This window comes from Sminthopsis crassicaudata, chromosome 5, assembly GCF_048593235.1.
Source record: "Sminthopsis crassicaudata isolate SCR6 chromosome 5, ASM4859323v1, whole genome shotgun sequence".
NCBI lineage: Eukaryota > Metazoa > Chordata > Mammalia > Dasyuromorphia > Dasyuridae > Sminthopsis > Sminthopsis crassicaudata.
Genome location: NC_133621.1, coordinates 59,861,106 through 59,886,825, shown reverse-complemented (window position 1 = coordinate 59,886,825; position 25,720 = coordinate 59,861,106). Strand labels below are relative to the sequence as shown.

The window sequence follows — 25,720 nt, the reverse complement described above, 5'->3', positions numbered from 1 at the left end:
TTAGGTTACAGATTAAGAGAAAGATCTCTCTTTTAAATATTTACTCTGAGAGCCAGTAAGCCTGAGATTGTTCAGGGGCAAATGCTTTCCCCCTCCTCTTTCCTATCTGTTTGATCATCCTATGTCTGGTTTTTCTGTCTTGTCATTAGAGCACCAATGATAATAGCCACCATATGACAATGTTAGGATGGTGAAGGTGTTAAGCTTTCTGCCTGATTAACTAGTTAATTCTATTTTAATCTAAGATTATCCTTCTCAGTTTACTAAGATTCAATATCTACAATAAGAATATTCTTAGGGATTACTATAAAGATCTGATTTTTTCAAGTTTAATATCTGGCAAATTAGCAAATGTAATGAGATTTGAGGCAAAGGAGAGGGACTGCTATTTCCTCTGGGAAATTCCAAAACACTTTTTCTATCCTCAGCTACCCATCTTTTGAAAAAATATTTTTTTTCTTATCATTATGATGAACTTGACAAATATCAACAAGGAAGAGCATTTTCTTGTACAAAGAATAGCAGAAAAGGATTATATATGCTATCTTGAATCTGTAGGTTATATTTAACAGCTATCAGGTAGGACTTCTTAAAATCTGTATTAAAGTTAATCCTTTTGGCCACCTTTTAAGCATCAATTTTATCCCAGTGATGCTATAAGGACATGACAATCTCTAAAAAAAATCAAACCAGAACCAAAAGGTACAGAGGGCACTCCTGGTGGGTGTAAACAAGCTGCCACATATTACTAGGGGATTATAAAAATAAAACGCATGTGGGGCCATAGATGGAGTACTAGACTGGAGATGGGGCGGGAGTAAGCAGTAGTGGGGAGAGGTCAGACTCTGGCCCTGCTACCTTATAGCTGTGTGACCCTAAAAAATTAATCACTCTGGGCTTTTCTCATTTATAAAACAAAGAGGACTAGACTAGACTTCTTTGGCTCCTTTCAATTAGGTTTGCATCTATGATCTCATAATAGTAATCATTAGCATACATAACTGTTTTAGCTTTGTTTTAGCACATTATATACATTGGGTCTCATTTGATCTACCCAATAGTTCTCTAAGGGAAGTACTACTTGTATTATTATTATCCCCATTTTACAAAGGAAACTGAGGCAGAGAGAAGAACCCAGATGAGTTGTGCACATGACTGCTATAGATTAGAGCTGTATTTTGAACACAGCTCTTCCATTTTCCAGGTTCAGCAGTCTATCTGCTAAGCCTAGTGTCCCCCTCAATCCTGTGATTCTATAAGAAATTTATGATCAGAGAATGAAATAGAGGTTGTCTTGTATTGAGAAAAGGGCTAATGAAATAGACAGCCTGAGGGAGGCACTGGTATCCACCTCAGGTGCAGAGAGGGAGGGCACGCAACAGTAGCAATTCATTTGCAGTCGAGCATTTAATCAGTGCCTACTAGTTACAACAACAGATCAGTTCCTGCATTCAAATGGTTTACCGTTCTGTGCAAAAAGTGAAAATAAAGTGACATCTTCGAGAAACTGAATAGGAAATGGAGATCTAACAGCTGAGGAGGATGCATCTGAGCAGTATTTTGAAGGAAAAAAAAAGAATTCTGAGAGTTAGATATAATGAGAGAGAGCATTCCAAGCACAAACCTGGGCAAAGAGCTAAAGAACAGCAGTTTAGGCCAGTTGGCTAAGCATAGAGTAAATGAGGAGAGCCAGTGTGACATCATCCATGCAAGATTTATGAAAAAAAAAAAAGAGAAAAATGTGAAGTACAAGAAAGTTATGTTTCCCTCAGAAGTCCCCATGTTAGTGAGATGATGCAACTGTGGGAGCATCCAAGTCAATAGATTTCACTGTCTTACATTTGTGTTGTGGGGGAGGGAGAGATGGCTATAACATTGTGATGAAAAACTGGGAAAATAATGACAAGAAGTCACTGAAGAACAGAGATGGAAAAGGAATTTGAGAACATTTAGTTACTAAGCCAGCCAGCATTTATTAAATACTTCCTGTAGGCCAGGCCTGGCACTCCCCCCAAATCCCTTACTATCCATCCTGGGATTGCTTTACCTGTGGAAGCATTACTTAGAGGAAAAATAAGGCACAAATCACAAAGAACTGTGGGAGCACATCATCCTTCTAGTCCCTGGGATGAGTTTGAGTTCTTGCTTGGCACTCTCCTGACTGATAAGTGTTCACCATATCTAGCCAGCCCTGCCCCACCAGTGTTCCAGCCATCTCTGGCCATGATAGGTGCATTTGCCCATATACTTGGAGCTCAAGAAATCAAAGCAACATTGACTACCCTTGTGACTTCTCAGATCAAAGCACTTCATCCTGGGTCACATGTTCCATGTGGGTTATTTTCTCCCATTAGATTGTAAGCTTCTTGAGGTCAGGGACTGTATTTGTAATTGCAAGGCTTAATGAATAGTTCTCCTTGTCTTTCTGCTCTGTCTCTCTGTTTCTGTCTCTGTCTGTCTGTCTCTGTGTTTTTGACTCTCTGTCTCTGTCTCTCTGTATATCTATCTCTCTTTTAGTGTTTCTCTCTCTCTCCCTCCCTAAGCCCTTTTTCTCACTTTTCCTTTCTCTCCTGCCTTTCTTTTTCTCTTTCTTTCCTTTTTCTCTCCTTCATTTCTTTTCATTGCATGTATACATGGGTACTTAATAAATGTTGTTTTGTCCTATATTTATAAATTTTAAAACTCTTCTTTCCATGCTGCTCCTCCTAATTCATCCCTTTTCTCCTCTTAAGCCTCTAAGTTATTTATCTGAATCTGAGGATAATACAACAATCTTGAGTTGAAAATATAGACACTTTAATTGTCTGCATGTATAATGTGATCTGGAAAACTATGGTACTATCCAATTCATACCTGAAACCTCAGAATATTTAAATGAAAATTTATCTATTTAAAATGAAACCTTAAACTACAGTAAATGCTGTTTCTTTGAAAAACAGTGTCTTTATTGAGCTTTCATTTTCTGAAAGCTATAGCAAATTTGTTATTTTTTAGCACTTAATATATGTGTGCAACAAATCATTATGAGTACTTGAGCAGTTGATGCCAAGGAAATGGGATTTTTTTTCTTCCTAAACCCATTGACCTCATATCACCATTGCAAACCTCCAGAGAAATAATTAAACTGTTGAAGTTTGCAGGTGTCTTTTTATAGCCTCCAATCCTGCCAACCTCTCAGTAAAGAAAATGAGACAAGAAATTCTCTGGTATAACGAGTAACTAGCTGGAAAAAATGTAATCAAAAAGACAAATTATACTATGAATATCATTCTATAAATGTTGTATTGTATGATTTCTTAAATGTGTTCCAGTATAGAAAGTACTATGCTCAACACTGCTGATTTGGGAAAACTTGTACTTGAAGGTATTAAGTCATTTAGAATAAAGAGCAGGATTTTGGATTTCCTTCACAGGTTAATTGTACACTATTTCAAAGTCCAATTCTTTTTGTGCAGCAAAACAACTGTTTGGTCACATATACATATATTGTATTTAATTTATACTTTACCATATTTAACATATATTGGTCAACCTGCCATCTTGGGGAGGGGGGAAGAGGGGAAAAATTAGAACAAAAGGTTTGACAATTGTCAATGTTGTAAAATTTACCCATGCATATATCTGGTAAATAAAAACTATTAAAATTTTTAAAAAAGAATAAAGAGTGGAGACAGCTAGTTGGTGCAATAAGTAGAGCACCATCCCTGAAGACAGGAGGACCTGTGTTCAAATGTGACCTAGACACTTAATACTTCCTAGCTGTGTGACTCTGGGCAAGTCATTTAACACTGGTTGCTTCAGGAAAAAAGAAAAAAAAAGGGAAAAAAAAGAGCACAGATGTAAAGGACCACATTTAATTTTACCTGATATTTCTGATTCTCAATTTTTTTAACAGCAATTCTTTTCAGTAGATGAAGATCTTTCAAAAATGCCCACAGTGAGCATGAAAATTTTCAAGCAAAGAATTTTGGAGAAAAATGATTTAATAAGAGAATTACAAGAACAATTAGTGGGCTGCAAAGAACATGAATGGCGCAGATGGGTAAGTTCTAAGGGAAAGGATGGACTAAAGTGAAAATATCTTGAGCAAATAACCAAAAGGTTCAATTTCAGAGAGAAGAATGTACATGTGGTCAAAATTATTACTCTTTTTGAGAGAGCTCCTTAGTACGTAAAAGGAATACAGTTAATCCTTTTTTTTTCTTTTAACCTTGGAGATACCTTGTAAAAGATTCAATTTAGAAATAACAGTAGCAATTTCATAACCATCATAAGAACAGTGGAAAATTTAAGGTTTGCAAATAGCTTCCTTATGGTCTTTTTTGAGGTTCTTAACAATCTTGGGAGGCAGGAACTAAAGTAATTATTGCCCCCATCTTACAGTTGCAAAAACTGAACAATTTTCTATTTATAATGAAAACTAAATGCCCTATTTTTTTTTCCATTGGGGAAAAACTATCTCAAACTAGAAAACTATCAAAGTAATAAAAATGAAAGTAAAACACAATTTTGGGGGAGTTGGTAGGAGAATCAGTCCTATTGAATTGTTTTTTCATTTTACGCTTAATCTAAACCAGAAGAGTCTGAAGCTCCTTATTTTATTTTTGAGATTCTGAAAGATGCAATACATATGAGCTCCTTGAGCTCAAGTGTCTAGTCCATAGTAAGCCATTATAAATTGCTTTTAGACTTGATTAGCTGATTTCCTGCCAAGAGCCTTAAGAATGATTCTAAATGTTTAAAATTATCTATGCATGTTTTGAAAATAAAAAAGTTGTAATTAAAAAACAAAAAAGAATAATTCTAAAGCAAGAATTGTGTATTTTAAATTTACTTGTTTAATATTTTCCCCCAGGTTTCTTCAAAACTTTTTTTTACATTTGTTTTTAAGATTTTTTAAAATTCTAGGTCTTCTCTTTTATCCCTATCCATAATTAAGAAACTACATGTAAAGTTATGCAAAACATTCTCAAAAAAGTCAAGTTGTGAAAAAAAAACCATAGATCTCCCACCCTAATGAAAATAAAACCCCTCAAGAAAAATTAAGTTAAAAATAAAGAAAGAGAGAGATGAGAGAGATCCTTTGGAATTGTCTTACTGCTCAAATCATGGGTTGATATCCAAGGAAAGAGAAAGGGAAATGGCGAGGAGATTTGACATCAATTTTTCTGTTTGGGAAAAGAAAGAAACTTAAAAGTCCAGACAGCCTGAGAGAGTCATCCCCAACTTCTGCCAACAAAGAAGACTTGAGGTTAAGAATATGTTATAAAGTCTCTCCTGGATTTCCTAGGGAGTCCCAAGTGCTAGTTCAGATTTGTCTTATAACCTGGCCATTTTATACCAATTCAAAGCCAGTTATACTTAAGAGGCTGAAGATTGTTTTATGAGCCCCTGACTTTCACATTCGAGAAGTTTGGTGGGCTGTGAGTTGAGTCTTCCATCTGAGTCCTGAGACTCAGAGGCCCCATAGATGGCAAATTCAACAAAAATGAAAGCATCCTGGTTCCTAATTCCAAAGAACTCACAATCAAATAAATGTATGAAAGCTGTATACACAAAAAAGGAGGAAGCAAAGTAAAATGTGGAAGGTGATAGGAAGGCAAAAGAGACTATTTGTAAAAAAGTGTGAGTTGGCAAGAACCCCATTCCCCCTTCCCTTTCTCATCCTTTTCCTGTGCTTCCACCTGAAGACCAAGTATTGTTTTATTTTTCTTAGCCCTCTGCCTCACCCTCACCAACAGGCCCCAGGTCCTTAGTTTCTGGCATAAATGCTTTATATATGGTCAGTACCCCACATTTATTTATTTTTCTCAATAGTATTTTCCCCCAATACACGTAAAAGTCATTTTAAACATTCATTTTTGTAAGATTTTGTGTTCCAAATATTTTCTCCCTCCCTCCTCCCTTTGCCCCAGAACAGCAAGCAATTTGATATGTTATACATTGACCTATGTTTATTGAACTTCATTACAAAATTAAATCAATCCACTAGCCTTTATTAAACACACACTATGTGCTAGATACTGTGCCAGAGAGACAAAGACAAAATTTAAAAATGGCCCCAGCTTTTCAAAGTGCTTATATTCTACTGGAACAGAAAGGTCTCTCATCACTAGTTCACTTTTCCTAACCATGTTTTAGATTTTTCTCTATTATACTGAGATCATCAGGAAGACAATGGCAAACTACTTTGGGTGTATGTCATAAAGAAAAGCCTTCTGCTTGGGAATGAGTGGATTTGATGCCCTTCCAAGATTGAGATGGTAGCAGGTCAGGGATATAGGGGACTTCTCTCTTATTTCATTTCATGATGATGTGATATATAGTAAAAAAGAAATAGGAACTTCCCTCCATCCCCTATATCTTTTTTTTTTTTTTAAGATACATGTATATAACAGAAAGCAATAGGCAAAAAACTTTCTATTCACGGGAACAATCTAAGAAAGTCCAAGCCCTTGTAGTGAAGTACATTTTAGTAAATTGTGTTCTTCCTTTAAATGAGGGCTTCGCCTTATACAATTGCCTCCCCTAGTGGTAAAAAAAAAAGTGAGGTGCTTTGTGTCTGAAAAAAATAGAATGGGGGAGAATTGCTTCATAGAAGTCTCTGTAAAACCAAGAATAGCCTATGATATTTTACTGACATTTGGTATTAAAATAACACACACACACACACACACACACACACATACACACACACACACACACACAACAAAAAAAACAGTTTCAATCAACTTCATTATTTTTCCCATGTACTTTTTGGGGGATTTATTTTTAAGAACAATATTTCAACAGCTGTTTGGGAAAATTAGAATATAATCATTCTTTTAAAAGGCATATTAGGATGAAACAAGTGGAAGAAGTAACAGAAAATTAGTTCCCTCACTAATTAGTACATGTTCTATGTCTTTGTGTTGCTTTGGAAAGATCCTTTGTGTTGTTGTTTCAATGGGAAGAGAGGAAGAAATGCAGTGATGTGAACGGGGAGGGGGCAGGTAGGTGGCAAAATGGAGAGAACAACCTCAGAAAGACCTGAGTTCGAATTAAATCTTAGACATTCACTAGATGTATGTGTTGGGCAAGCCACTTAACCCTGCCTGCCTCAAAACTAAATAAATAAATGATAGGGGCCAGGGAGTTGTCCGTAGTCAAGAAGTTATTGTTCCTGTGCAGGAAGCAAGTTTATATGCTGATGATAGCTCGGAGTTAGAGGGCTTGAATTTAAATCCTTTCTATGCTATTTACTACCTGTGTCATTTGAACAGATAACAACCTCTGTGGCCCTCAGTTTCCCCAAATGGAAAAAGAAGGGGTTGGATTTAAGTGTCCCCTGAGAATATGTGGACTTGGATAGTTGTGGACAGTTGTATAATAGACTGTATAAGCTTTCCTCTTGCGACCTCTTACTGCTCAGTCCTGGTCTTCTCCCTCCCCCAAGAGGCTGTCTGGCCGTCACTCCCCCTGGGGAATCACCTGCTTTTCTCCAAGGCTGCCAGGAGATGGTGGGCCGGCCTCAGACGCCCCCTCCCCGATCCCCTAAAAGCGGGGCCCTGTTGTGGAAGGGATGAGACAGATTCTCTCCACCTCGTTCCGTTGGAGGCTGCAGGAAGATGCTTCTGCACCGCCCGTGATCCCCTGGGCCCTCCCAGGGATGATTTGGGGCCTCAGGTCTGCGATCAGGGAAAACTGCCTAAGTGATGAGGATTCATCTGAGAGACGGCCATGGTTGTGGGGATCACAGAACATGTTACCAAAGTAACACCTTACAGTTACAAGTTACAAATTACAAGTTACAATGTAAACACCTTTATTTTTTTTTAATTGACCCTAGATCTGCGCAGATAAACACTGACTATGCAGTGGGGCTTTAGCTTGCGGTTTGTTAGCTGCATTTCATGCAACCGCCTTCCTCCTGACTTTGCTTTGCTTACACTATTTAATTTAAAAGTCTCTTGGTTTAAGCAAGCCAAAAACTACTGCTGTGGGCAGATGGTAGAAAAAACACTCCCACAAAACCTGTCACTCAAAGTGTAACAGATGACTGTAGCTACAGAGAACTATTCCTTTGTTCATTTTGCTAATGAGTGTCCTCATTGCTGCAGGACATTGAATAGTTAATTACTTGCAGTTCCTCTTTTGAACAGATGGTGGAGCCAGAGCTAAAGATTATCTGAGCAAAGCAGGAGATATAAATTCATGAATGAGGGAATTCACCAGTTCTATTTTCCCAAGTTATTGCTCTTAAGACCAAAAAAAAAAAAAAAAAAAAAAAAAAAAAAAAAAAAAAAAAATGAGGTGGGGAAGTATTTAGGTCTTAAATCATGTTACATTTTACACATCACTGCATCTGATGAATTCAAATTAGATTGTTTAGTTTATGATAATAGACCCTCATGTCATCATCAGCTGTTGATGTTTAAATTCTGCCACTGGTCAGGAACTAATTCTTAAGCCTATTAAGGTCTGGACTGGTTACTCTAAAAGCCCTTTCAGTCTTTAATATCTTCTGAGATGATTTAGAGTTAAAGCATGTCAGAAAAGAAATGAATGACTCCAACTATGAGAGGCCTTTCTTTATTAAGAAAACAACTTTGTTGATATCTATGAGATTTGGGCCATTTTTTCTAATTAACAATAATTAATTAAATCTTATTCATTAAAAGGGAACCAAAATTTCTTTTAAAATTTTCTCATCAAACAGAAATATAAGTATAATCAAAGAGAATAGCCAAACTATATTCATTAGAAGAGTACCAAAATTTCTTTTAAAAAGTTTCCCATCAAGCAAAAATTTAACTCAAAGATAATAGCCAAACTAATTAGTTCAGTTGCCCCTTTAAAACTCATATTTGGAAGTGAATCATAATTTTATATAATGCCTGGTAGTTACTTTTTTCCTTGAAATGATTGATAAACAGATCATTTACCTTCACACATCTTTGAAATTAATTAAAGGGTCAGAGTTCTATTAATTAGAACACTCTATTGAGGATTTAGAGTGAGTTTCATTACTTTTCTTAGTAGTCATTCAGCATTTTTAATGATGAAATTTTTCATTTTTCAGTTTGATTGACGAGGGCTTTCAAAGCTCTGATTTATTTGTAGTATTCTAGCTGGGCATCTTTTAATAATCATTCTTAATTTAGTCACCTGTTTTTGTTGTTTTTTGGTTTTGGGGTTTTTTTTAATAGCTATAGGCACTTTTCTTTTGGAGTGATACATAGAAATGTCATTATTCAATATCTTTATAGACACAAGACTTAGCTAAATGTATTATAGCTTGATGCAAACTTTGACTCTAGCTTCTAAAAATCTGTTACATCTTCATTTTAAAGAAGAATGTGGCAGTCACATGAAGGGCGCCATCAGAGAGGATATTCAGATGTTTTCAATAGCTTTGAAGCAGACAAGAAAAAAAAAAAAAAAAAAAAAGACTTAGCTGCCCAATAAGCTTCAGTTGCGTAAGAAAAAGACTCTCCCATAATGGACATGGCAAGATTTAAACAAAAGACACACATAATAAAAATGTAAATGAGTTTGCTTTACTAAAACTATAACTTTAAAGTCTTTTGTTGCATGTTATCCTGAAACCTTCTTACAAGGTAATCACTGTTTGCATAGAGATTTAAACCAAAGTCTTCAATAGCATTAACCGCCTGCACAGTCCAAGTGTGACAGGCATGCAAAGCCACGTTAATGTTCAGAATATGAATTGCCTCTGGGTGGCTCCTGCACCAAGGAGAAAACCCAGTGTGTGGCTATCGGCGTCCCTGATGGACTCCATGCGGCTCCCAGCCTGGAAACGTCACCAGTTTGACATGTGATGTGCTCTTTCTGACACTGGCAGCAGTGACACTGAGCGATCGCACAAAGGCAACAAGCCCCCCTCCTTAGCCATGCACTTTGCAACCCCCTGGTGCTGCCCATCCACAGTCTCCCCAGCTTGCCTAGTTACGGACAGCACACAGAGGGAAGTGTGGGTGGAGAGGCCCCAGCTGCCTCCCCGGACACAGCCTCCATAAGAAATTGACCTGAATGATGAGGGCGCACAAACAGTATGATATGCATTATCCCTGTCAATAAAATGTCCCCATGTGTTATGGTCTTTGTACATAATGTACTGCGGCCTTTCTTCCAGCAAGCTCTTTCATTTTTCTCTATTCATAGGATAAATAAATGTGTAATAGAATTCAGGAAATGATATGATAGAGCTGCTGTATATTTGTGGCTCTTGCGTGTCGCATATTTAAATCCTGCTTCAGAAATATGAAATTTCCGGTCTTTTAGGAATCTATATTGGACGAAAGCACTGAGAAAATGGCATATCTAGGAAGGGAGATAAGCGACCTCAGAAAAGAAAATGAGAGACTGACAAAGCTCATTTCGGGACTTGAAGAGGACGTTCAACTCTGTGAAAAGTCAAATACACTCTTAGGTAACATTTTGAAGCAGGCTGTGAATCAGTTGATGAGTACAAATCAGTAGGAGTCCCACTAAGATTTCAGTTGCAAGCTACTATGTAGGAATCTTGCAGATTTCTCCAGCCCTTTTGCTTGGTCTGCTTACTATGGATGATCCATGATCTATTTCAAGCTGAAAGATTATTATTATTATTTTAAAGCATTCTTTTCTGAGAGCCAGGGCATTTGCTGCCTAATTCTGAATTCTCTCATTTTAAAACATGGTGATAATTATAATAGAATTGTTTAAATCTTGCCTCGATTAATGTTTTAAAAAAAATCATTAGTCTAAAGTTGTCTAGGCTTAGAGAAAATATAGACCATTTAAGACCTTTCAGCCAATTGTTTTGCAAAAGTTATATTTTGTAAATATAATGCAAAGGTTACATTATGGACATGTAAAAGGTTAGATAATTGTGCATACATATTTGTATATGCCTTGTGCAGAAACCAAAAGTGTTTTAGAAAACATGATTCTTTGCTTCATTTTCTGGAGTTCATTTTAAAGCATAAATGGGAATTTATATAACCAATTGCAGTATCAGCATCTTTTACAATTAAATTATTTAGCATGTGTCCATTTATAAGTATATTTTAGTTATGTGCCGACAGGAATGTTAACTCTCCAGTTCTGGCATAAGGCTGACTGTGAAAAGCTGAACTGTATGGAAATAAAATCAGGCCACCTAACAGTTACCAAGTGAGCAGCGCTCAAATACGGCACCATCCAAAATGTCGGGATTGCACATTTTCACTTCTCATTTGCTCGAAGGCTTAGCAGGTGTAATCAAGAAGGACCTGATAACGCCCTTCGTATTGGCTGTGACTAACAGCAGAGATGTCTGGGGGTAGTCCTGAGAAGTGGTGGGCTCCTTGCCACACTTGGCTCTTTAACTTCCTTCTTCATCTCCATCTGACCGGCAGACTGAACAGCGGGAAAGAGGCTGGGAAGGTCAAGGGCGGTTGTGAAGGTCACCGTCCTGCTAGGACTTTGGTCCACTGTGCATTCCATCAGCTTACAGACTGACCTAGCGCACACAGTTGGAATGCATGGACAGAAGCTTGTAATTTCATGGTCTGCCTTTCTCTTCTTTTGTTTTCAGAAGGTGAACTTGCGGGTCTGAAACAAAAAATGCAGAGGGATCAGAAAATTATTCAAAAGGTACTGTAACTTTTTGACATTGATGAATGACCCTTTTTAATTGAAATATCTACATGCTTGGGGGACCAGCAGAATTTCCGAATAGTTATGCAAAGCAAAAGCAAATGGAAATAATACATGTCCATTTGTCCCATTGCTTATTATTAGGTGACTAATGATAAGGGATTTTCCTCTAAATTGCCTTTCTTTTGTGAAAAGTGGTTAGTTGTTGGAAACCTTTTATTATTTTATACTTTTGATATCATAAGGGTCATAAGGAAGATTCAATGAAGTTTTATGGTATATTTGAGTTATGGGAAGAAAAATTATAGAAATTTGCATTTTATGTCTGTTGTACCCATCATGATGTTGGTATATATTTGTTTTTACATACTTCGATGCTTTAAAGGATTGATAATTTCTTCATAGTGGATGTCCTTTAAATGGATACAGATTGTCATCCCTCCATGTTGAGATTCCAATCTTTGTCTTTTTAGCAATCTTCTATAGAGGATTGATCCTTTTGCTGGAGTCCCCCTCCTCAATTTTTTTAATATCTAGATGTGACATTGAGGCTATCTTCTTACTATATAACTGGCCCACCTCCTTTTCCAGTTATACATGTCTTCAATTATAGCTTTTGCCTAACATGCCATAGCTTACTTGCTCCTGTTGTATGTGTTCCTCTTTCCCTTTGGACTAACAATTATTTAATTTTTTCCAGTAGCATAATGTTCTGCAGTTTGTCATATAGCATTCCTTGGGGAATATTCTTCTTAAAGAATACTACACAGCGTGCCAAATGTAAAACAAACAGGTCTCTTCCTCCTACCTGCTGATAAACCTAGCTCATCATTCCTTTATTCCCCCTTCCCAAGATGAATATGAGACTGACCAACTCAATGAATACTAGACTTATAGTACAGAATATAAAAATTGATGCTTTCATTCCTATTTTAAGGAAAAATTAATATTCATGATAGTAGGCAACTCTTCTGATATCAAAACGATAATAGACTTCTTGGTTTATCCATGCCATAATAATAATAATCAACGGTAGGTTAAGGTTTGTTTCAGATAGTTTTAATTTGCAAAACAAAATCTTTATTTCAAAGAGAAATACCATTATAAAAGTATTTTCAAAAGAACGTTCATCTTGTTAGATCAATTTCAGGCCTTTGCCTAAAGGGTTCTTAGTAGGACCTCCACTAAGCTCTGTTTCTCCACTGAGTTATTCTTTCAAGAAACCAGTACTATCTCTATATTATGATGAGACAAATGAGTAGTGCTTAATAGGAGGCCCAGATTGATGTCCATCCATTATTGAGCACTGTTTGGGCCCAGTTATTCAATCTGTTCCAAAATCAGATAAGGCATATTCTTGCCTAGCCCCAAAATCTCCAACTCATAAGTCACAAAGAACAAATCTAATTTTTCCTCCGAACAAAAACCCTCCAAATTCTTCAAAGACAGGTATCATATTCCCTCTGTCTTCTCTTCTCCAGGCTAAATATTCCCAGTTCCTTCCATCTCAAGCATAAGTCATCCCCCTCTTCACTTCTGCCTCTTTGAATCCATATCTCCCTAGAAATTTCAGCTCAGGGATATCTCCTTCTATGTGTGTTTTCCTCCAGTTCCTTAGCTGTTAGTTACCCTGTCCCCCGGTTACTTTGAATTTATTTTACATGTATTTTGTGTATACTTGCACAGCAGAGAATTGATTTCATGGAGCAGATTGGGAGAACCAGTTGGGCAAGGGTCCTCTGATCATCTACCTCCTCCCTTGCCTAATCTTCTCTGTTTACATACACTTTACTCAGATAAAATGTGAGTTCTTTGACTTTGAAATGTGAGTTCTTTGACTTGAAATAATTTTGACTTTTCACATTTCCCATCTCATAATTCATAGCTTTGCCCATTGGAGCCCAGCAGAAAAAAGATTGAATCTTTTCCCACAGAACAAATCTTCAAATATTGAGGCAATGATCATGTCCCAGTTAAACCTCCCAAATTATTTCAACCAAGCTGCATATGGCATGAAGTCAGTGCCCTTTACCATGATGTTGTCCTTCTTTTGATACTCAGCTTATTAATATTCTTCTTAAAATATGAATGATCTCCAAAACTGAACATAATACTCCAGAAGTGAATTCCGACTAGAGAAGTACAGTTATCCTCCTTAAACCCCAAATTTTTCATCTCTTTCTTGGTTACCATGTCCCACTGCTGACTTATCAAATTTGCAGTCTACTTAAACCTGAAGATCTTTTTTAAAAAATTAAGATTCCTAATTATATTGATATATTTTTTAAACTCTGTAATAACTTACAAAGAACTCTCCTCTCCTCATAGCATCCCTTCATTTGACAAAAAAGGAAACAAAAACAGCTAAATTCAACCGGCTGTTATGATGCCAGTGACTGACAAAATATGTATTATTCTATCACCATAGTTCCTTACCTGTATATCAAGTGGAGGAGAGCTCTTTTCATCTTTATTCACAGATAGGCTGAGTTCAAGAGCCCTTTTGTGTTATTTTTATTAAGATTATTGTAGTCATTGTGTTTATTTTTCTCCTTGTCCTGCTGTTTTCTCTTTGCATCATTTCATTCAAATCTCATATTTCTTTGAATTCATATTTGCTGTTTTTTCATATTCTATTATATCCATATTCTACAATTTGTTCAACTGTTTCCAGCTTTTCACTATTACAAAGGTGCTGCTATGAATAATTATTGTACCATAATATACATATGCTATAATTTATTCAGCCATTCCCTAATTGATGGGCCTCTCCTTAATTTCCAGTTTTTTGTTACCATAAAAAGAACAGGTATGAATATTTTTGAACATTTGAGTCTTTTCACTCTTCACTTGACCTCTTTGGAATATGAGACTAGTATTGGAAATACTAAACCAAAGAGTTTGAACAATTTAGTGACATTCTAAGGACAATTCAAAGTTGCTTTCCAAAATAGCTGGACCAATTTACAACTCTACCAATACTGCATTAATGTACCTGTTTTTTGTAACCCCTCCAATATTTGTCGTTCCCCTGGCTTATCAGCTTTGCTAATTGATGGGTGTTAAGTGAAATCCTGGAGTTCATATAATTACTATTTCTCTAATCAGTGATTTAGAGCATTTTTCCTATGTCATTTCTGACATTCTACCATTTTAAAACATGGTGATATCATGATAAGAGTTTAAATCTTGCCTCTTAACGAATGTTTAAGAAACTTACACTTCTTTTGGTCACTGCTTATAATCTTCAAGTACTTATTCCCAGATCTATGTCAAATGAATTGCTGGTCACTTGGCAGCCAAATTCTCTGGAGATAAGGTGCTAGATTTTCAAGAATAATTGTAAATAAATTGGCTTTTCTTTAAAATATTGTGAAGGTATCTGATAACAGTATGCTGTAATAACAACTAGCAAATTATCACATTTGGTCCTTACAGTGACTCAGAGGTAGATAGCTGCATCTAAGTGTCACAGTAGACAGAATGCTGGGCCTGGAATCAGGAAGATCTAAGTTATACAATGCTGGGCAAGTCACTTAACCTCTGTTTGACTCACTTTGTGAAGCATTTGTAAAATGGGAACAATAGGAGCATCTACCTCCCAGCATTACTATGAAATAATGATTGTATCTGGCACATAATAAGTGCTATGTAAAGGATAGCTATTATTATTGTTATTACTTATATAGTATGTCACTTTTCTTGAATTCAAAGTGATTTGAAAAGTTTTCTCATTTATGTTATTTATTTGTTATTAATTTCACTGATATCCATTAAACAGAAAGAATTTTAAACAAATTCTTTAATCAGAATCCAATATATTTTTTCATTTCAGTTAACCTTAATGAAAGAACATTTAAGTGAAATTCTTGAAGAAGAGAAAAAAGCAATTCTAGACATGGTAAGAGTCTTTATTTTTATTTCCTTTATTCTCTTCCCTCCAAATATAGCCTATTATATTGTATATCATCATTTTCATGTTTTGAATTTTCTTTGCATATTTGTTGATCAAGAAATATTTATTCTTGCTATTCTTTATAATACTTTAATAGCTATACTTTGGAGATATTTTTAAAGTATAATTTTAAAGAAACCAATCTGTGCCATTATGATATTTTATCCTTATATAAGAATCTTACTTAGAATCTTGTGTTGCATATTTTTAAAATGGCACACATATGGTTTTTGGTGCATGTTTTTGTTAAAGATATTCAAGAAACATTATGCATGAGACCACACTAATATAAGGGGGTTTGCTAGTCTTAGTTACTAGTTTCCAAAAATGACAGCCACAGAAGGGCCCTCACTAGATATTTTGGCATCCTGTGGTAGTCTCATAAGAACACTGCCCTTTTTATTCTCTTTTTATAGAGCTTTCCAGACGGCTGGTCCTTTATTTTATCAGTTGACTTTTTTTTTGTTCCCCCCACCCCACAGCTGATGGTGTATTTTGGCTTTCAACTGATCAGCACTAATATGTCTTTGTTATAGTCAACTGACTGTGTTTATTATAATAAAAAATAAAACACAGCTTGACTTGCGTCCTAAATGTGCCGGAAAAGAATATGATACTGTTGGGAAAAGAAAAGGTTGTTCATAGAAAATCAACCCCACTTCAGATATTGAAACGTTTGCTTTTTTCTAGGTTGTCACACTTTGTGCCAAGTCATGACTGCTTCCCTTATTTTGTTTGTTTTGTGGCTCTTAGCTCCATGTGCTTTGGGTTCCTTGTCATAGAAATTAATGAAAAACAATGCTCCAGGACCACAATAAGAGCCTTCTATGGGACTGACTAGTAAATGCAGAAAACAAAGACAATTTCAGTTTTCTTTTCAACCCAAACCTTTCTTTATAATACATATGTGTGTATGCGTGTGTGTGTGTATGTGTGTGTATGTGTGTGTGTATTATCCTTAGAACTTGAGATAGATATTTCTATCTTTATATTGGTACATCTAAGAGAAGAGGATATGCTTTCATTTATATATCTTTGTCCTTCTACTATTTATCTATTCATCTATCTCTAGCACACACACATACACACACACATTAAGCTTTTAAGAAGTTTTGCTTCTGCTGACATAGAGAAAGGGGGAATATGCACATATCAAAATAATAAAACAACAGGGCCCTTGCAAAGCGTAAGATATATTAAATATCTGTAGAGAAGGAATTTTAGTCTTTATGTAAATCTAAATTGTGCTGGTGTGAGAGAACATAGTATTAAGGCACAAATACTGAATTTTTCACTTTGGGCAGAAATTGTCTATTATGGTTACATTCTGCAAAAAGTATTTTTCTATCACAAATAAGTAGCTATGATTCTGAGAAGTCATTCCCAGAGTGCCTAGGAAATGGGCAGATTTAGTGATCTGAACCAAGACAATGGTCATCAATCATGGGCTCAGGAGAGATCATGACTCCACAAGTGAGATGAGACATGTGGGTTCCTCCAATAGCAACAATGTGTAGGTGGATGCAGAGACAGAACTACTGGCACGCTGGGGGAGGGCTCTGGCAACTGATGGTGAAGGGGCATGTGCCCATATGGCACCTGTGTGTATACGTGCACACGTGCCTGGATGGGCTTCCTCCCTGTGGGAACTGGAGCTCTGTAACTTGTTGCGGATCTTTAAAAAGAACGCAGGGCAACAGCTGCTGGCTTCCATCCCCATGATCCTTTCACCACGATCCATAGCCCCTTTTCAGACCCACTTTTCTTCGCATGGACTAAAGTGATCTTTCTAGTGTAGCTGTACCTCCAGGGACATTATTCTCTGTGCCTTCTCTTACCCCCAATCTTAATTAAATTGCCCCAAGTTCAGTTTTGATATGGTCATAACTTTGGATGGAAGTCCAACTAAAGTCTGCAAGTCTGGAAAAAAATAAATAAAATTATATTTCTGGCTGTTTTAAGGAAATGACATGGTGCAAGGAGACTACGCCAATGAAAATACCTTCCCATAAGAAACTAGTCAAATCCTAGTATAAAAGTTGTACCAGGTGGAACCAACTTCTACAAATAGCTAATGAATATGATTCAAGGAACTGCACAGGTGAGGGGAGAGAGTTCCAAAGGTCCAGAGCCAGTTAGATCTCCATGAGGTGCAAAGGAACAGCTCTGAGGTGGAAATTCTAGTTGCCTCTGCCCACAGCGCACCTTCACTTTTACTCCAGCTTGGAGATCTCCAACTCTTTGATCTGGTTTCTTCATCTACTTGGTTTTTATTGAATGGAGGGAGAAGCCAAACTTCTTTGAGGAATTACAACTGTGGGCCAAGAGGTCTTGGTGCAGTCAGCATCCATAAAGTCTGGGGTTTGCCACCATCCTCCCTGTGGACTTTTTCTTCAGCTGGGACTCTAGACTGTATTTCTCTGATAAGTGGTGAATCTCTTTGGCATTCAGACATCTCTCTCCCTGTTTTATACCTCGCCCGGTGTTAGGAATCACAGAATCCTTGCACAGTTATTTCTGTTGTTATTTCTTTCAAGTGATTTTGAGATTCTTTGTTTTAAAGAATCCATTAAATCAAATGCCTTTTTTGGATCATCAACAAATAATAAGCACAATAAGATCTTATATTCTCTGCATCTTCCGGTTAATTATAAAATGTTAAGGACATTGTTTTTCAGTAAGTGCTGAATTTTAGTTGAGAAAACCTGCTTTTCTCCAGTTTTCACTGAAGATTTCCCTCAATTCCTTTATAGCTGATTACCAAAGTTTAATAGGAAGTGTTTAGTGTGTAAAACTAATTAACAATATTATTAGGAAAACTAATGAAGTTCAACATGCCTACCAATCTAATATCTACTCAGTTACTAATCAGAAAAGTTGCAAGTGTTAAAATATCTTCTTTGCACTCAGTTTTGCTTAATATATTTTATACAAATTATTAGAGGATAGGTGTGTTGATTTTTGATATTTTTACTATTATTATAGAGCTAACAACAATTGTATTTTAGTTTTATCTTTTTAATAACATCTATGTTAAAAATATGTAAGTTAATACAGAATCATATTTCTGTTAAAAAGATATTCTTTAGTCAAAATTCTATTTTTAATTAATTGAAAGCCCTGCAGAATTGAAACATCAAAAAAATTTTATCACTAAAATACACTATTGAACCTAAGGATTAATAATCTCGGAAAAATGTAAACTTGAATGCTTTACAAGTTTCTGATGAAATTAAATCGACTACATTTATGTCTCTAATATAATTTTAATATATTTCTTTTTTAAATGGTAATAGCTTTTTATTTTTCAAAATACATGCAAAGATAGTTTTCAACATTCACGCTTGAAAAATTTTGTGTTCCAAATTTTTTCTCTCTTCTGACCCCCCTTTAGATAAGTAATGCAATATAAGTTAAACATGTGCAGTTCTTTTAAACTTAGATCCACATTTATCATGCTGAACAAGAAAAAAATCAGATCAAAAGAAGAAAAAATGAGAAAAAAATAAGAAAGCAAACAATGTGAAAATACCATGTTATAGTCCACATTCAGTCCCCTATTCCTCTCTCTATATACAGGGGGCTCTCTCCATCACAATTCCATTGGAATTGACCTAAATCACCTTATTGTTGAAAAGAGCCAAGTCCATCACAATTGATCATCATATAATCTTGTTGTTGCTGTATACACTATTATCTTGGTTCTACTCACTTCATTTAGCATCAGTTCATATCAAACTTCCCAGGCCTTTGTAAATTTCAGTATATTTCTAAAGAAAAAAAATAGGATTTTTTTTCAATTCAGTGTTTTGGTTAAAGAAAAAAAATACACACACACACACACACACACACACACACACACACACACACACACACACACACATATATATATATATATATATATATATATATATATATATATATAGTTATATATATCTTTTGTTAAAAAACAAAACAAAACAAAACATTTTTTGAAGGATGAACCCAAAACTCAAGCAAGCATACATTTAAATGTCATTATTAATATCTATTCTTTTTTTTTTCCTTTTGTCCTGATAGAAGTTATAAAATAAGGGCTTTGTTCTAACTTTATTTGAACTAAACTTTATGGTTTCATCAGTAAACAAAGCTCCCAGTGGCAGACTTTCTGTAACGATTCAAATTTCCACATTCTTTGCAACTATCTTAGAGAATCACCTGAAGACTGGAATGGTTAAATGATTTGCTCAAAGAAAAACTGAATCTAGATCTTCTGATTCCCTGGCAAGTGTCAACTAAAACAGTCAGATTTGTATTAAAAGATGCAAACTAAAAATATAAATTTGGTTCTTATTTCTATGGTGTACCGTAAGGCTTATATGCTTTATTAATTAAATCTATCTCCCTGTTACAAATTCAAGAGAATATTAATTTGATATTTTTATCAATTATGTGTCAAGAGTGAAAATAATAGTAAAGGAAGAAATCTCCAGCACCAGATCAAACTCTCTTCACCATCATTCCTTTTTTTCAGATACTAATCAATTTGGCACCATAGAATTGGGGTCACCTTAAGGTCTTTGACTATAGTGTTTTTAAAAATAATTTTTAAAAAATATATTTTATTTTCATAGTTTGTTTTTTACATTATCAAATTCTTCTCAGTCATCCTATATAAGAAATCATATTGTTTATAGAAAAAATAAGCAAAACTGATAAGCATATTTAAAAAGTCTGAAAGTATATACAGTATTCCATACCCTGCAAAGGAATGAGGAGGAACTATTCTTTGTAATTTTGCAGTATTCACATTTGTTTTATAATTGTAGTTTTTCCATTTACATTGTTATCATGAATTATTTTTGCTTTTGTTTTTTGTTTTACTCTTTACTTCATTCTGTATCAAATAATGTGTTTCTGTGCTTCTCTGTATTCATCATATTCATCATTTCTCACAGAACAGTAATATTCTTTTCCATTCATGTATGTTTAGACATTCTCCAAGTAATATACATCTATTTTGTTTCTAGTTCTTTGCTACTACAAAACTATGTTTTCATAAATATTTTTGTTTACATGGGAACTTCTTTTTCCCCTAATAGTATTTTATTTTTCCAAATACACATAAAATAATTTTAACATCCATTTTTGTAAAAATTTTTGTGTTTTAAAATTTTTCCCTCCCTCTCTTACCTCATCCTGCTATTTCAATTTGCATTTTTCTTAATATTAGCAACCTGAAGCATGCATTAGTTAATAATTTGGAATTCTTCTTTTGAGAACTGCTTATATATTCCTTGACCATTCATCTATTGGCTTTTGGCTTTGGTCACCAATTCAGCAAAGAATTGAGCTAAGAATGAGTCAGAAGGAAGCTGAGAGGCCTGTGCAAAGATCACCTTATTCTTAATTCCTTAAACATACATTTCAAAATGATATATAATTTTACATTTATATCTTTGTCTCATGGTTTTAAATTGTACTGAAAATGGCTCTTTTTTAAAAAGGCTAAGATCACACTATGGTCAACTATACATCAATATCATTTGAATATACAAACCCTCATGTCAAACTGAGCATGAAATTCTATGAGGCATAGACTCCAATGTCATTATCCATTATTCCGAAATGAAAGTGCGAATAGAAAGCAAGCTTTTATTTAATTTAAATTGCATGATATAGCTTTTGCAACTGAAATATTTCTTATGTTTTTCAATATGGGTTTGAGGATGTACTGTACTCAGCAGTTCCAGCTTAGCAAATTGTATATCATACTCAGCATTTCTAACTTAACAATTTGCATTTAACTTGTATTAGATAAGTCTGTGGTGAATAGATTTTTATTATTGCATTGTTCAAGAAGTTGGTTTTATTTAATCATCTGCAATTGCACTTGCCAATAATGACAGAACTCATGCTAGTCATTGAAACACACTGCTTATCATGCTGAATTAGGAATAGGAATGGGGACAGACCTGTGATTTCATTGGTGGAGGGAACTCCTGGATGAGAAAATTCCCTCTGTAAGTGCAAGCCAGCACCTCTTCAATAGCTTAAACTCTTACAGAGTTGCCTCAAACACTAAAAGGCTTCATAGCCAGTATGTGTCAGAGGCACAAAGAATTCAAGTCTTCTTGATTCCAAAATTAGTACTGTATTCACTATTCCCAAGCTTTGTGTGTAAGAATAGAAGCACCCAAGGTACTCCAGATTTGAGAGAAATGAGAAATTGTGATGAGGGAATAGGGATTGGAAAGGAATCCAATTAAATTAAATTATTTTTAGGCTCTTGACACCGGCCTAAGAGTAAGCTAGGTGGTAAGGGTATAAAGACAAAAGATGAAGCAATTCCTCCTTTCAAAAGATTTTTATTCTTTTTTATTATTATAGCTTTTTATGTACAAAACATATGCATGGGTAATTTTTCAACATTGACCCTTGCAAAAATTTCTGTTCCAATTTTCCCCTCCTTCCCCCACCCTCTCCCCTACATGGCAGGTAGTCTCATACATGTTAAACATGTTAAAGTATATGTTAAATACAATATATGTATACATATAAAAAAATCAGATTTAGAAAGAAGGTAAAAATAACCTGGGAAGAAAAACAAAAATACAAACAACAACAGAAAGAATGTAAATGCTATCTTGTGGTCCACATTTATTTCCCAGTATTCTTTGCTGAGTGTAGCTGGTTCTGCTCATCACTGATCAATTGGAACTGATTTGGAGCCTCTCATTGCTGAAGAAAAAGATTAATAGTCTACTGAGGAAAAAAGCAGCAAAGATTGGCTTGATGTTGTTGGCAAGCTTGATAATTCTGCTGGCTGAAGGGTTATGGAATTTGAGGTTAATTTGAAGAATTTTGTTTTTAGCTGCAAAAAGAAAAGTTTGAAAATGTACAAGATATCAATAGATGTTCTTCAGTGATTAGAAAAACATACCCCTTTATCTGCTTTTTTTTACTATTGGCATTTCCTTCCATTCTTTTATAGGATATCCAGTATTCTTCCATATTTCCTAACTAAAAAATTATCTATAGAAGGAAAGGACAACTGTCTTGGCTTAGGACGCTGTCATCTTTATATATTCTGTTTAGCTTGATTATTTTCTCTGTGATTTCCTAGGAAAGCACATTTGTGCGTGTGTGTGTGTGTGTGTGTGTGTGTGTGTGTGTGTGTGTGTTGAGGTATTTGTATTTGGATATCGGAGAGGTATGGAATCTATAGAGATTTCAAGTTTTCAGACACAATGGAGACTGTTGTCCTTGAAATTTAAAATTTTCAAACGGTTACTCTTTCATGAATACATTAATTTGGACATATTGTCGCTGGGCTTATTAAACACACATGCACTGTCACACATATAACTATATGCTTGGTGGTATACCTATTGGGGTGTACATAACCCATTTCCGTGGTACATCACATTGTAGTACTAGTCATTGAACTTAATTGGAATTAAAAATTGAAAGTCATAAAATTAACAAGAGATCAAAAAAGTGATATTTAGACACAGCATTAGATTAAGAATCACAAGATATGGACCTGAAGTCCAACTTTGTGATTCTCTGCATGAATGGTCCTAGCCATTTTATTTAGTCAATTTCATCATCTGTTTTTTAGAAGGAGGATAATCTAAAGAATTGCTAAGGTCCCTTCCAGCTCTATATCTTATGATCTATGATTTTGTTTGACTATTGCAAGGATTCACCTGCTTTCTTTGATCAATTTAAAAAATATATAAACATTATGTCTCAAACCTTTTCAAAACAGAAATTATTCATCAAAAATAAAATGTATTCAGCTGTCTCCATCATCTAAGACACCCAGACTTCCAAAAAAAGTAAAAAAAAAAAAATAAATAAACAAACTGGAAGCTCACTGAGCTTGCTGAGCATCCTTCCCTCAGCTCTCACAGTACTGATAATGAGCTATACTAATAGACCCAAGGACTTGATAGCTGCTTATAAGAAAATTCCCATGCCAAGTCTATCCTCTGTTTTGCCAGTGATGTGGATATCCTAGCTCCATGGAAACTTACCCTGGCAAACCCTTCTCAAGAACAGAAGATGGCCAGGGGCACTGCAAAGTTCTGCACTGCCAGTGACGAGGGTGAACAACATTGTAATACCACATCCCTGTAGCACCAGTGTCATAAAGCTCTTGAATTTATTGCTATCAAGACAAAGAATTAAGGAACAGAAGGGGCAAAACAGGACACCAGGACAGGAAACAATTTGTGGGAGATGGAATGGGGTGGAGAGAAGGACTGTACAATACTCTGTACTAAATCTGAGGGAAAGAGCATCCAACTGAAACTAGTTCTGATCACTCAAAACTTCTAGGGGCAGAGACCCAGGCTGGTAAAATGTCTATTACTCAACATTGGAGGAGCTTTAAGACTCAGCCCCCAAGGAAATCAGAGGGGAAGCAGTCAGAAAATAAATGATAAATAAAATAAGGGAGATGGTGGAAGTCAAAATCAAATGATTTCAACAACAAGAAAACTCAAATGTGAACAAATAAATCGACAGGAAACATAGGACTGTAAAATTTGAGAGAAGGGTGGAACACCATGCTGTACCAAGAGAATTATAAGAGTAAAATGGATGGCCTGCACAGCAAAAATAATAGGCAGAAGAGTAAAACTTGAATCTGCAATGGCAAGTCTCACCAAAGAAACAAAAGAGAGAAAAATAGGTTGGAAATGCAAATACATAATAAAAGGCAATCTAAAAGAATAGACACAAAGAATGATAATAATATACTCACTATGCAATTAAAATATACTGATCTCAAAGAAGTATATGATGAGGCAATGTAAAGACCATAGGTCTCTCAAAGAACATGACAAGCCCCCTAAAACCCTCAAACAAAAAACCTTAACACTATAATGAAGGAAATTATAGAAGAGAACTGTCTAGAAGTTTTGAATATAAAAAATGAAAGTCCAGTTGAAAAAATTCAAATATCACCTTCAGGAAAAAACAAAAACAAACTCAAGAGTTTAAACTCAGAAACGAGAAGTTCTAAAATGATCAGAGAAAGACCTTCAAATACAAAGAAGAAAACAAATAAGACACAACTATTCTTCATTGACTAAAAAACATAGGCAAGAATGGAATACTGTGTTTTGGAGAGCATTGGAACTTAAGATGAAACTCAAGATGATATACCCTGCAAATCTGAGCTTAAACACATGTGAGAAAAGAATGGATGTTAAATAATGAAGAGTTTGAAATAATTTTAAGAATAAAACTATAATTGAAGAGATTATTTGCTTCTGAGCATCTCAGACAAAAGAAATCCTGCAGTAAGGGCAGCAGGCAAGGACAGCAATAGCAATGAAGTGATCATGAAGAGAAATCAGTAAAATTCTTCTATCTGAGTCAACACAGGGAGATGATGGGAAAGACAGAAATCTGGTGGAGTTGACAAAGAAGTGGCAGGAAGGGAACATTATGGACAGAAACTGTTAACATCTTGCCTATAAGATGATCAATGTTTTTGTTTGTAATTTGATTGAACTACATTACATCATGGGAGAGAAAAGAAAAAAGGAGCAGGGGGAGGAAGAAGAGTGTATGATGTCCTATGGTCAAATCAAGGGTTTAGCAATGAGGGGAAACTGAAAGAAAGAAAAGATCCTACAAGGGAATGGGTGAGGAGAGGGGGGAGGGTTGAAATAAGGGGAAAGAAAGATTTTTACTTTAATAGAGTGAAGGGGTTAAGTGAAGGGGATAAAGGCTCTTATGAGTGAAGGGAGATGGTCTGTGAAGGGAGATGAGGACCTTATACTGGGTGTGGCTGGAAATTTGGTGTTTGAAAAATTACTTATCCTAAATTGAGAGGAAAGGAGTTAGAATCCCTGGGAATAACTGGCACCTGGAAGAGTGAGAGAACATGGATGAAGAGGTGAAATTTTGAGGCAAATATTGGGGGAAAACTCAGGAAGGGTATGGATCTATGGTGGGCTGCATAATCAGAAAGGATTAATAAACTTAATATTCATTTTTAAAAGGAGTTTATTAAATTGATTCTTTGAAAAAATCAATCAGATTAATAAATTCAGATAATCTGATTAAAAATAAGAGATCAACCCCAGATTTTGGGATAAGAATTCATTATTAGACAAAAACTGCTGGGAAAATTGGAAATTAATA

At 35.3% G+C, this 25,720-nt stretch overlaps 1 protein-coding gene across 1 annotated transcript in view; it reads left to right on the top strand.

Annotated features, from left to right (window-relative positions):
* C5H10orf67 (chromosome 5 C10orf67 homolog) overlaps window positions 1-25,720 on the top strand; it is a 113,153-nt gene that overhangs the window by 40,513 nt on the left and 46,920 nt on the right. Inside the window, exons 10-13 of the mRNA XM_074269535.1 lie at window positions 3,896-4,042; window positions 10,285-10,432; window positions 11,561-11,619; window positions 15,458-15,523. Coding sequence (XP_074125636.1) covers window positions 3,896-4,042; window positions 10,285-10,432; window positions 11,561-11,619; window positions 15,458-15,523 — 420 coding nt within the window. The remainder of the gene's footprint in view (window positions 1-3,895; window positions 4,043-10,284; window positions 10,433-11,560; window positions 11,620-15,457; window positions 15,524-25,720) is intronic.